The sequence below is a fragment of the Poeciliopsis prolifica genome, unplaced genomic scaffold, assembly GCF_027474105.1.
Source record: "Poeciliopsis prolifica strain line A6 unplaced genomic scaffold, Auburn_PproV2 SCAFFOLD013, whole genome shotgun sequence".
Lineage (NCBI taxonomy): Eukaryota > Metazoa > Chordata > Actinopteri > Cyprinodontiformes > Poeciliidae > Poeciliopsis > Poeciliopsis prolifica.
The window spans coordinates 1220885-1234683 of NW_026562388.1; the positions used below are offsets into that span (position 1 = coordinate 1220885).

The 13799-nt window shown below is 39.4% G+C and overlaps 1 protein-coding gene across 2 annotated transcripts in view; it reads left to right on the forward strand.

Moving 5' to 3' along the window:
* The window catches only part of slc8a3 (solute carrier family 8 member 3), a 103504-nt gene extending 89720 nt beyond the window's left edge, over positions 1 to 13784 (forward strand). The window contains exons 4-8 of one of the 2 annotated variants that reach the window (XM_055038023.1): positions 234 to 251; positions 3380 to 3504; positions 3674 to 3773; positions 6238 to 6507; positions 8942 to 13784. In XM_055038023.1, coding sequence (XP_054893998.1) covers positions 234 to 251; positions 3380 to 3504; positions 3674 to 3773; positions 6238 to 6507; positions 8942 to 9318 — 890 coding nt within the window. In that variant the 3' untranslated portion in view covers positions 9319 to 13784. The remainder of the gene's footprint in view (positions 1 to 233; positions 252 to 3379; positions 3505 to 3673; positions 3774 to 6237; positions 6508 to 8941) is intronic. The other variant, XM_055038024.1, reaches the window with a different exon arrangement.
* Positions 13785 to 13799: the final 15 nt, after the last annotated feature.

A 13799-nucleotide genomic window follows, 5' to 3' on the forward strand; every position in this document is an offset into this window, starting at 1 on the left:
AGTTCATCTGTGCATCCATAAACACGGGATTGTCTCCATTGGTCATTGAGTGGGGGACACCCTGGACAGGTCACCAATCTATTACAGGATGACACTCAAACCAATGGTCAGTTCAGACCAATTCATAGCAACTACAATTCTACTCTCTTTTAGTCTCTATCAAGTTGTGTGGGCTGCATTCCCAGTCACTGCTTTTCCATTCCTCCTCATGCCCTCTCTCCTCTCCTCCACAGCCCTGTTGTTAGCTGATGGTAAGTTACCCATTCCAACTCTCTCTGCATCCTCACTAACCTGCTGTGCCTGTACATGGATTGAAATTAAATACTACTTTTCAGGGTTGTACACAGACAAGACACTAGGAGGTGCTAAAGCACCTGCCCATTTTTCCTCTGGACAAAAAGGTGCCCTTCTGAAATCTTTTTTTTTTTTACAGTGTAGTGTGTGACCTGCAATTAATCTCATCTTACTACGACAGCTAACGGTCCAAAAGCTAGCGTCCACACAAGCTACCATTTTTTAATACTTGAGCATTTTCCCACCAAAATGCAAACCGCGTGCCACTGCTAATTTTGGTTGATAATGTTTCTATGTGAAAAATTTAAAAGGCTCACTGAAAAACCACAAAATCTCGCAAAGAAATTTTGGTCTAGTTTCTAGTGCAAATATCTACTCTGGAAATAAGAAATAATTAACTTGTAAGTAATTTTCCAACAAGATATAGGAGTTTCTTTTAAGTCACTAATCCCTTAATTTTGATTAAATCATTCTTGTTACATTTGCAGATCATCTAACCTATAACAAGATATTTTTGCCATATCATGAGTGAAATAATCTGCCAGTGGAGCTCGCACTTTCCCATCAATATTATGTAATTACTGTCTTAAAATAAATGCCTCTATCTGCTGAGAAGTTAATTTTTCATTAATTTAGTTTTATTTCAAGTGTAGACATTTGTACTAGAAACAAGACCAAAAAATTTTGTGGTTTTGCAGTGTTCAACATAAATAAGCTGCATCCAAATCAGTGTAGAGTACAGCCTTTTGCTTTTTATGCTACAAATCAATCACAACCCTTTAAAAAAAAAATACACATATATCAATAAGCCCAACACTGGATTTGGGCCAAATCTGACATCCATGTTATCCCGTCAAGTCAACACTTGATAACCGATGAGATAAAAAAAGAAAAAAAAAGTCAGGATTTTTGCAATTAGAAATGTAATTACGTGGGATTGCATTACTATTCAGTTCCTTCTAATTGTCATGTAGCAGCGCGGCTCAGCGCGCAGGGACAGCTGCATCATCAAATTTTTAGGACGAGCGAGGGATATCCCGTGAGGGTGATGGTACACACTGTCTTTTGGGTGTGCAATTGATTTTTTGCTTCAAAGTGTGTGCATGCACTAAGGAGCCATGACACTTTTATGCATGCCTCTGTGCGCCCGCTCTCTCAGATACGCCCTCCTATCAGTAGAGGGCCGGCTGCCATTAAACTTTAATGTTTAATGGCGGTGTTAATATTTAATGGTAAGCGTGTTGTCAGCAAAGAGCAGCAGGCTGGGACTTGGGGCTCGTATTAAAAGATGACAAGTTCCCCACGCCAGGTGGCTCCGTCGGCAGGGGGAGGCAGAGGAAGGGATGAGAGGATCCGTCAGCCACGCCTTGTTGATGGAGTCCGACAGCACAGGGTTGATGTTGCGGAGCTCTTTACTGTGCGCGTTTCAAAAGCTTCTCGGAGACTCTGCTCACAGTTGGGCCGCCGTCAGATATGTGACAGGCAGATGTAGAAACTCCCCAAGCGATGAAAATGAGCAAATTTAAACTAATCTTTTACGTGTGTTGACAGTCGGCGCGGCCATCAAAGCAGCCTGGGTGTTTCATTGCAGTTTTAAATCAACAGGCCTCATTCATTCCTCATGCAGCCTGCATTCGCTGCACTGTTATTAAAAATGAACAGGCTTTCTCATTTATTTCCATCAGTATCTATGGGTTTTAAATGCAGGAACTTTTTCCTGCATTTAAATCCCAGTAGCCAGTAGCCAGAGTACGTTTCTGAGCACTTACAGATTAAATACCAGGGTCGAACCCCATTTGTTTATGGACAATGGGTCTGGTGAGCAGGTAAGACTTTGTTTCTACTGTAACCAAAGATGGAGTTTAGCATGGTTTTACCCATAACCACTGAAGCAATCTGAGATTACTAGGATTAGGGTTAGGGTGAATTTCTGCTTTTACTGCTTTTCCACACTACAGTGTTATGGTGGTCACTGAAGCTAACTGGGTGTGAAGTGTGTATTTGCTAACAATGATAAGTAGTCTGACAATCTCCGTTTTAAGAATCAAAAAGAAATTCACATTGTGGAAAACGATAACTGAGGGCTGGACTTACTGAAGTCTTTTTTTTTTTTTTTTTTGCCATAGAAAATTACTTTTAACTAAATCTAACCATCAGCTTAATTCGACATGAGCTGTTGTCTCTCCCTTGCTGATTTTGTTTGTCAAAAGATTGTGCTCTATAACCTTTATTTTTGCTTTAAAACATTAACACTAATGTCTTACACATAGAGTGCCTGTTTTCCTGACAGGAAAATGACAGATGGGAAGGCAAGATCAATAGTTTGAATTTATTTAGTTCTATAAGAGAAATCAAAATTAGCCATAACTGGTGTCAGTAGGTAAACCACTTATAAAAATCAGTCAAAAAACTATATTTAGCATGTCTTTAGCAAAAATATATCATATATTTTGTGGTACAACTGGTAGGAAAGCTCCTAGTTAGTGTTTAGAAGGAAAATGGCCCCTGAATGGGCTTTCGTTTAATAAAATGTTAGCCTTCATCCTATTTGAGAATGTCTCATAGTCTCCACACATACAAGTTTAAGACAGGTAAGACAATGACTCTTCTACAATACTCCACACAGCCCCACTTAAAACAAAATTCAGGAAGCTTTTAATTAATGTATAATGTTTCAGAATTTGAAATCAATCACTTAAAGTCTTCGAACATAGGCAGAAAATAATATAATCGAATTAAACTAGATTCTCAGTAGTTCCCTTTCATAAAGCAGCCAGTTGTTGGCAAATTAATTAAATGTTTGGTTATATTGCAATTAGATTGTAGGAACATCTGAAAAGGGACATTGTGAGTGGACAGCAGAAAGCGAAATGAAGGCTGAAGTGTTTCCCGATTAAATTCAAGCACCTCTGGATAAGAACCGGAGATCAAACAGAAACAGAAATCTCATCCCACATTTTGTTTTCAAAGAGAATTCACATTTCCCAGTGATCTGATGTACATAATATGTTCAGGGAGTAAGCGTTGAGCTTTTCTCAATGAGATTTTTCTACTTATTTCGTCCATGCTGCTTCTGTCCATTCAGACGTGCCAGATAGGAAGCTCACGTCTGACGAGGAGGAAGCCAAGCGGATCGCCGAAATGGGAAAGCCGGTGCTGGGGGAGCACCCGCGGCTGGAGGTCATCATCGAAGAGTCGTACGAGTTCAAGGTGAGTGAAGCAGCAGCTGATTTATTTCTGTGAAGTTTGCTGTGTTTTCAGAGGAGCTTTTGGTTGCCTGATATTGGACAGTGCCGCCACCGTGTGGCGAGTCGGGTGCTGCGAAAGCAGCAGGATGAGGTGGATTGGAGAAATAAAAGTGGTCTGTGTTGACTTCTAGAGCACAGTGGACAAGCTGATCAAGAAGACCAACCTGGCTCTGGTGGTGGGAACAAACTCCTGGAGAGAGCAGTTCATGGAGGCCATTACTGTCAGTGCAGGTAATGCTTTCTGTTCTCCTCTGTCTCCTGGACTAAAATCTGTTCATCTGCTCATTTATTGTGATCAGAAGAGGGTATTATGGCTTCACTTGGAATTATTCTGACTCACAGTGAATATCACAACTGTATACTAGCAAAAAAAAAAAAAAAATGCCTCAAGTAAGAGTAAAACTTAGTCATTATAGAAGTTACTAAAGAGTAAAAACCGAATCTCTTCGAGTATCTGATTGAAGCATGTGGTTTAATGTTTAAAAATAATGCCAGGCAGACAAAAATGAAAAGTTAGATCCAATATTCTGGTATTTTAAGAACTAAAACTGAGAAATGTCTACAAATGAATAACACGGTTATAGAATGACAGATTCAGGCAGAAGAAGCATTTCCAAATCATGAAAAAGAAATGATCTGAAACTAATAATTAGTTGGTAAGAGACATGTGTATACTGTATTTTAGAATAGGGTGAAGCATGTCCAGTGCCAAACAGCAGGTAGAAAATAAAATTAGAAAAACAAAACTTGCATTTAAACAGCAGCTTTAGCTGTAGGTGTTTCTGTATTTTATGCATTTTGGGTTTTTATTTTCTTCATCCAGTGAAGCTAGTCACAGTTACTCAATTTTACTCAAGTAAGAATTATGGTACTTCATTATAAAGTAACGCAAGCATAGTAAAAATACTCCAAAAAGTAAAAAGTTTCCCCCAAATTGTTACTCAAATAAATGTAACTGAGTGAATGTAACTACTTACTAAGAAATCTAATTGAGAAAAATCTGCAAAAAAGCAGAGCACAACTCCTGTGCAAGATTTGAGGGGTTTTTTTACAAGCAAGAAAGAAAAAATTTACGATGTCATTGAACATCATAACTTTAATCACTTTTCAGATGCAGTCGAATGCTTCTGTAATTTTAATTCTGCATGACTTCAAGCCACAGTCATCCAAATACATGTGTCTGTACGCTTTATTAAAATCTTTTAAATCTTACAAGAAAAAGGAACATCCACAAGAGGCACAGCATGACTCGCATCCAGCAACGTTAACCTCAACGCAGCAGCATCTGCAGCCGCCGTCCAGCAGCGAAGGCCTTAAGCTGTGGTACTGAAATATTTAATCAAGAGCCCATCTTTACTATTTGATGATCCATCGTGGGCTGAAAAATGCATGCGGCTCATGTGGCCTGACAGTTGGAATCATGACAGTGCAGGCCTCTTGCTTGTCTGCTTCATGTCCTGCAAGCTCCTGAAGCACAGAGCAGCTCTTCAGGGTGGAAGAGTCCTGCTCAGGTCCTCCAGTAGCTTGACTGTGGAGCCGTCTGCAGAACACAACAACCTGCAGCGCGTTAAACCAGTCGAGTTTATAGATTTGATATCCTTTTGGGCTGAAACGATTCCTCGAGTGATTCGAGTTCCTCGATTATTAAAATGTCTTAAGTGAGTTTTCTACAGCCAGAGTGAGAAAAGTCACACTTACACACCCAATAGTTTGCTCAGTAGTTCTGCATATTTATTTCCACTTTACCAACCCAAAACACGTTGGTCTGAAAAACTGTTTTGCAAAACTATTGACAGTTCTGGAACGTTCTTACATCTTGAAAACACAACCGGAAACTTTATGCATTTTACTGGGGACTTGTGTGATAAATCAAAACAAAGTGAATGGGGTAATACATGGTTTTCAACATTTTTAAAAATGTATTGATAGAGAAGTGTGGGGTGCATTTATATAGAACCTATATTAAAGCTAGAATTTTTAAAAATATTTTCTGTCATTTCTAATTTCCTTTAAAGACAAATAGTAAAATTAAAAAAAAAACAATCGATTAAAATCGATAATTGGATTTGGTATGAAATATATCTGATTTTATTTACAACCCAGAATGCCCAGCCCCACATCTGATGCCTTCACAGAACATCTGGATTTACACTTCAAACTATGTGGTCTTGAGTAATGAATAAAGACAGATGGTTGCTCTTCATTTCAGATTCATTAGGGTAAATACAAATATGCTTCTCGTTTTAACATGAACGAGAAGTCTAAGTAAAATGCATCAGCGTTGTGGTTGTAATGTGCCAAATATGTTTAACCTAAGCTTTAAAGACTTATACAAGTTAGTAAAAGTAACACTCATTTAAATAAGTAGTAATAAAAAAGAAACGACTAAAGTGCTCCCTCTTTTTTGCCGTTGTCAGCAAACTTTATCTCATTTCTTAATTGCCATGCAAAGCAGCTTGTCCTTTGAGGCCTCTGGCACTGACGAGTATTTATCACACATTTGGAGTCAGATTTGCATAATAATAACCTCCGGCTGAAGTCAAAGAGATGATTCCTGCTGGGAAATAAGTGAACATGCCATTTAAAGTGATTGTTGTTCTCACTCTTTCCTTCTCTCCGTCACCCCCCTTGCGTCCTCCGTTTTCTCCAAATCCTCCTAATGCTCCCTTCCTCAACCCCGCTTCCGCACCAGAAGATGAGGACGAGGACGACACGGGCGAAGAGCGCCTCCCGTCCTGCTTCGACTACGTCATGCACTTCCTCACCGTCTTCTGGAAGGTCCTGTTCGCGTGCGTCCCCCCCACGGACTACCTGAACGGCTGGGCGTGCTTCGTCGTGTCCATCGTCATCATCGGCCTGCTCACGGCCGTCATCGGCGACCTGGCCTCCCACTTTGGCTGCACCATCGGCCTCAAGGACTCGGTCACGGCGGTGGTGTTTGTCGCTCTCGGCACGTCCGTCCCAGGTGAGTCCGGGAGTTGGAGAGTGTCTCTGATCGTTCTCAATGCTTCACCAGGTTCGATTTATAAACCTGTCCTCGGGTTTATAAAGCCGTGCTGTTCATAGGCAGATTTTCTCTGTCCTTGTCTCACTTTCTCAAAACTGATATTTGACCTCGTCAGGAAGACTCTTTTTTTTCCCTGAACCAATGCATTGGGTGTTTTCTTTGATTGAAAGGTCATTCATTCAGCTTTAATATGAGAAAGGAATAGACCAAAACATTTTGCAAACTTCAGTTTACCTGGTGAAATGGAGACATCATGTCTCTGCAATGACTAATAGATCTGTCAAAGTATTTGTGTTTTCCTTTGAATTCAGAGTTTTGCACAGGGAATGACGACGACCTCAGATTTTTTAAACGTTTTTGAAGCGTGTGTTTTGTTTCGCCAACAAATTTACAAGCAGTTGATTTGTAAATTTGACAAGTTCATTTCTATAAAGTTTGCTATAAAGAATTTTTAAAAAATTAAAAATTCTTAAGAAAATAAGATTTAAGAAAAGTAATAAACAAGAGGTAGCAGTTGCAAACATGGAGCACACATCTCCGAAAAACGTGGGAGAGTTGTCTGCTTTGAGCCGGAGTTTTGGACTTTGGAAGTTTTCAGTTTCATGACTCTGGTAAAGCACAGAACCACCTGTGGATGGAAAGCTGTGGATGGAACCAGAACTGGTTCGGCTAACGCACTTCCAACGCTCCTGTTGGGCGTTAACTCTTTCGGAAAAGCCAAAAACCTTCTCAAGCGACTAAAAACTTATTTTGTGAAATTGAGGAAGGTATTTTGAATTTCGCTGTTACCATCAAGCTTTTCTAATGCAATACTTCAAAATGCACATAAACGTGGCTTGTGGCTCTCCTGGTGCCTTTAGGAGCCGGTTTCATATCAATGTTGACTCATGCATCTCAAATATTTTTGCTGAAGCAGAACTGAGTCCAAGAAAACCCTTCTGTAGAGAAATTGGGCTAAAATCATGTCAATCAAAAGAAAAATGCAAGTAAATTCACTCAAAAGAGGTTTGTTGCCTTATGCGATGCCACCAGAGACAAAGCTTGTTCTTGGGAGCGTAGAGCGTAACTTGATCTAAAAAACAGTTAAAACACCAACTAAAACAAAGTGTGGGGAAAAAAAAAACTGTCCATGACATACTGTGATAAATTTCATCTAGAATGAATTTGATTGAATTTACAGAAAAGTCTGGCGAGTAGCTTTAATTCACATAATATCAAAGTTTGATATTGATATCAAACTTTTTAATCTAATCTTTTCTGGGTGTACTTGCCCTTTTGTGAAATATGAAAGAAAAAAAAAACTTAGATTACTTTCAGTAATGTGGAGTTTAGGCCACAGTGAAGGAGATTAATGCAGGTAATGTCTGCAGAAGTAAAACATAATTTCTTTAGATTCCCTTCAATGACTTTGTCAGCGCTACCCTGACAAAGGTTCTTTGTTGAACCTTTTTGATAGTCAGAGCTTAAAAAAGTGATCAAGCTAAAATCTCTGGAGACTCTCAGGCTTCTTGTTGGACGGTAAATGAGTTCACCGTGCGACGTCTTGCATCATTTTCCTCCAACTGCAATTTAATATCCATTCTTTCCCTTAGCCCTTCCAATCGGACAGCATTCTGAGCTCCGAGCAACACTTCCTTGATCTCAACCGACCAAAGAATGCGTACCGCATTTTTGCCCTCGAGGCGCATACAATCAGTTTTCATCAACGCTCACCACGTCCTCAACCCAACGAGAGCCTAAATTAGTCGCTCATCTGTTCATTCAGAACTTGATTGGTCGATTTGAAACTCGCCTGAGCCACTATTTCAGGGGAAAAGGCCACATCGTCACTGATTGGAGCTCCTGATTACGGCAGAAACTTTGCTTCATCAATCTACTCGACTCTCTTACCAATGGGTTCTCTTGCAATCAGATGCTTCAGGTTCTGCTTGTTTCTACAGAGCTCTGAAAAAGCCGGGCACCAAGTTACATCCCACAGGTTTCATCCGAGATGTACATATTTACCTCTTACTAGCTGGAGGTGTTTAAACTTTTATACACAGATTTTTCTTCTGGATCAGAGCTTGCTGGATATTTCATGAGCACTTTTCTTTATTTGGTAGAAATTAGTTTTCCCTTCGACAATGAAAGGTATTTTTTGTCATTTTTGGGGAGATTCTTTCTTATTTTATCAAAATTTGGATGATCAAGATTGATTTATAAAAGCTATTACTTCCAAGAGGTTGAACACTCTTAGCAGACACTATTTTACATAATTCAGGCGTGTTTACAGAGGCACGTCTTGAAGTTGCAGGATACTGCAGGACGTCAACGTTCCCCTGAACTTTGACCAGCTTCTCGACGGCTTCCCTAAACAAAGCTGACTTTAACACAGAATGTCTTCTCTCTGCAGATACCTTCGCCAGTAAGGTGGCTGCCGTCCAGGACACCTACGCGGACGCTTCCATAGGGAACGTGACCGGCAGCAACGCCGTTAACGTCTTCCTGGGCATCGGCATGGCCTGGTCCGTGGCCGCCATTTACTGGCACATGAAAGGGAAGCCGTTTGTGGTGGAGGCCGGCTCGCTGGCCTTCTCCGTCACCCTCTTCACCATCTTCGCCTTCCTGGCTGTGTCGGTGCTGCTCTACCGGCGCCGGGCCCACATCGGAGGGGAACTGGGCGGCCCGCGAGGACACAGACTGGCCACGTCGGCCATCTTTTTCGGCCTCTGGTTTCTCTATATCCTCTTCTCCAGTCTAGAAGCCTACTGTCATATAGAAGGCTTCTGAGCAGATTGAGAACTCCCGACGAAGAAAAGCAAAGACTGGAAATTGGGTCAATCTTAATGCTAGGAACGTTTTTGGTTTTTTTTTCTAAGATATGTCGTCTGCTCTCTCCTTCTCCACCTTTCCCTAAAGAAACCTCGTAGGCGCGCATTCTGCCCTCTAATGCCAAAAGGCCCGAACTGCAGCTTGCATCTGGGTTTTACTTCCCAGCATGCCCCCCCAAAGGATTGCCGAGGAGGTCATGCATTCTGCTGTTAACCTGGAGAGAGCAGACTTAATCAGAGGTTTATATTTTTCTCAAAACAGGACAAAAAAAAAGACTTTTTAAAAGAAACATATTTTGGGGATAAAAATGCAAAAACTAATGCAACAAAAATAAACAAGAGACCCAGTCACATAGAGGAAATAAAGAACTATTTTCTGATTTGAAAAAAAAAGTAATAATAATGACATTACAGCTGAAAAGGAAAATACGATGTGGAGCGAAAGAGGGGTGGGTTGATAGTATTTATTTTATTTGCGTCCTTTCCTAAAAGGAGCTCTGTCAGGAATCCCGCAATCAGGAAGAGGAACAAGAGGCGACAGCTCACACCGCCGGACGAATCACGACTCAAGCAGGAGAACGTGAGGGTGGGAGGAATGCGAACACGGTCAAACTGCCCTGAACATTACTTCCTTACTCTAATTGTATCTATATATAATATATTTCCATATTTTCTGTATATTTTCAATATTTGTTTAAATGTGGTCCTCTTCTGCTCCGACAGAGGATCGCCGCGGCGCAGCGGGAGGAGGCCGGGATGAGGGAGGGCAGGGTCAAACTATATATATCTGAGGATGTCTTCACCTTTCTAAGAGTGATGTATCTTGCCTATAGGTGAACGAGTATGACATTGTATTTTGTTTATTTACCGATATCTTGGTCTCACTTGACTTTTCACCGTTTTTTTCGATCGGAAATCCGATAAAAAAGAAGAAGATAAACGACTAAATTTGTTGCTGCAGAAATAAATTCAGAGGTATTTTTGTACTCTTCCTTCCATGCACTTTGCTGTATAGTTCTACTTCTGGAGACTTCTTCTTCTTCTCCTTCTTCTTCTTGTACATGTGCAAAAGGCTAACGGTCAAAATGGTCGCGATGAACTGAACGGTGCCTGTGGAGGGAGAGGTGTTTGCTGCAGCTACCCCACACCAATCAGTCAGCCTCTTGGTTTAGTCAGAGAAACCCCATTCTCTGCATGAGGATGGATTAATTGATATACATTTAGTATCTGTGTCCAATTACTGACACTCGTGATTTGTGCGTCACTTTGTCTTGGGTCTCTTGGCTGGTTTTCAGACTCAAAACGTGTTCGTTATCACTTTTTTGTTCTACACTGTAAAAGCACAACATCTTCCCATGTATTTTTGGTGTATTTATAGTGCAAATATCTGAGTTGAAATAAGACAAAGAATAAGACAAAAAAAACTAAGTGATAAGTAACTTTCCAGCAGGAAATAGGAGTTTGTTTGAGGTAAATAATTTCTAAATATTTATTAAAAAAAAAAAAAAAGTACTTCCACTGGGAGATTGTTTCACTGATGACAAGACATTTTCCCATATAAGTGAAATAATTTGCCACGTTTTCATTAATATTAAGAAATGATTGATGAAAACAATCTCCAATATCTTAATGAAAAGTTACTCGTCAGTCAAACGGGGCCAAAAATATTTGGCACGATTTTGTGTTTTTGCAGTGTAGCTAGAGTCGGAAGTGTCACTATTGGGCGTAGATGATCCGCTCTTTCTCTCAGGAGGTAAGTGGACCCAACCAGTGAGCTCTTATGATACCGATCCTAATGTACAGATCTGGGAAACTCTGTAATCCTGAAGTTTTCAAACAAGCAAACCAGCCTGTGTGGTATAACAACGTGCAGTTTTGATGCACTCCAGCACCTCACGCATTCTCCGCCATCCTGGAATTTTTCTAAATACCTTTTGAAATAAGACATTTAAAAAATCGTAAACTTCTGGCAAAAAAAAAATGGAATCATTCGAGAATCTCAATCATATTATGTTCTGGATTTATTCCCCCTGTGAGGAACCCCAAAGAATTATAGCTGAATATGAATTATCCACCTTTGTAAAAGACACCTCACAAAATTCACTGACTGAAAACCCAGGTTTATGCAATTTTTTTTTTCTCGGTTTCGTTGAAAGATCGTACATTTTTCAATCATTTGAAGCATAAATCTTTTCACGTTGTTGAGAGAGCTTCAAATGTATTTGTAGAAAGGAATAACATGAACATGCTGTGAAAACCTACGATCATCTGTAAGACTTATTTCTAAACATTTATTCATTTTCACAATGACAATATTGATGTTAAAATAGTGGAATGTCACATTTTCAGCTCAACAAGAAAAAGAAATTGTCAGCTTGAAACAAATGGAAAAAAGTCTCAGTCAGTACTTTGTGGTATTTCAAAATTACCTATGAAATACAAATAGTATCATTAATCAATCAGGTTCAGAGCACATATCGGTAAATTTTATACAGGGCAGGGGAAAATAAATACTTTTTAAATTAAATTCTGCCTACCTCATCAAACTTTTCCAAATAGGCATTTTAAAGGTGACTAAACCTTATTAGTACACAACAAATCTCTCTTCCAACCAGGAAATTAGACTAGTGTTGCTATTTGTTTTAGAAATACAGAATAATGAGTGAATCCAAATTTCTATACGGTTTAAGTTGTTAGTTTTGGAAATCCTGAGGTCTTCAACTGGTAAATTAAATAGTATTGTGTCATGGTGGTGCTAATTTCATTCTAAAGTAAAACAACTGGGTCAACGTCATCAAAACTAGTGATTTCTGTTCTGATTTTTATTTTAATTTTTTTTGCCAGATGTTGTAGAAGCCCTATGCATGCTTACGGTTGCAAAAGTACAATATTTCTCATGGAAAAATATTTGACTGAGACTTGGGTGGGAAAATTCTCAACACAAGCATCTGGTAATTTCACCAAAAGCACCAAATAATCCAGAATATTCAGTTATTTAAACTGTCTCTGGAGATTATCGCTTACAATGGATTTATGCAATGAAGGCATCTCGCTGTTTTCCCAAAATATTCAAATCCTAATTTTCACAAAAAAAAAAAAAAAACCTCCACAATATCTTCTCTGTTGTGATCTCTGACCGAAACGCTTGGTGTCAGGTCAGGTCACGTCAGGTCAGCGTCCAGGGCTGCTGGTGGAGGTGCTGCAGGTAGCTCTGGTTTCAGATCCAAAGGTCGACATAAATCCACGTTCTGTACAGAATCTTCAGTGTGTCTCCACAGAAACACACACACACACACACTCTAGGGGTCACTGTAACGTCACATTTCACCCACAGAGTGTCAATTTTTTTTTTATTTGTTATAAATTTGCAATTAAGGAAGTGTGTCATATCTACATTCTGTGACTATTTATCATATATTTAGTTGTACTTTGTAGCTAAAATGTCAGCCGGTGCGTATGTGTGTGTGTATGCGAACACACAGCATATCCGAAGGAACCCACCTTTCTGTTTTGCTTTCTTTTCTTTCCCTCTCAGCCAGTGGGATTGAAGGGAAACATCACTGTGCAGTAACTGGACTTGTGGTTCTCATGGGAAACTGAAAGGTTCAATAGTAGTGGGGAGGGAGGAGTTATAATACTGTTGTTTTAATTGTTTTTCCTTTCTTGTGTGTGTGCGTGCGTGCGTGTGTATGCGTGTGCGTGCGCATGTGTAAAAGAAGAGGGGCACATTTTATTGGATGAGTATGTTTTTTTTTTGTTTTGTTTTTGGCCTGCTATGAGATGTCAAAATAATAATAACAATAATAATAACAATAAAAAAAAAAGTAAAATCCAAAAGCAGATCATTTGTTCTTATTTTGCAAAATTGAACCAGTTGTTCTGGTTCACTCTCACCTTCACTAATTAATCTTGTCACATCTGCTGTCTGAATTAAAGATAAAATATTATAATAAAATATCTGTGTCAGGCATTTTGGCTCACCGCCCAGGGTGCCAAAGGCTCATGGGGGCGCCAGGAAGCGAACGAACAGATCAGTCACACCCAGAAAAAATTTAGCTTACCATAGCTTACAGTAAAATTGTGGAGAAAAAAAAGAAAAAACAGTGTCCAAATTAAATACAAAACTTTTAGGATGTTTTATCTAAAATCAAACATCTTAATTTAATGATGTGCATAAAAACATGATTTGAGCAGATGTCTGTTGATACTATCCAAATCAAATCCATTTTGTTGCTAATTTTTTACCTGTTCAAGTCTGTCACCAAAGCACCGCCCCCTACTATGTATATGATCTAAAGTTGCTTACTTTTACTCCTAACAAAACAATTTCTCAAGTAGTTAAACTGGCTTTTGAACTGCAGTTCTGAAAGTGATTGCGTTTGTTTAATCAGTTGAAAGAAAAATAAAAGACATGACAATTTTGGATGTTTTATTTATTTA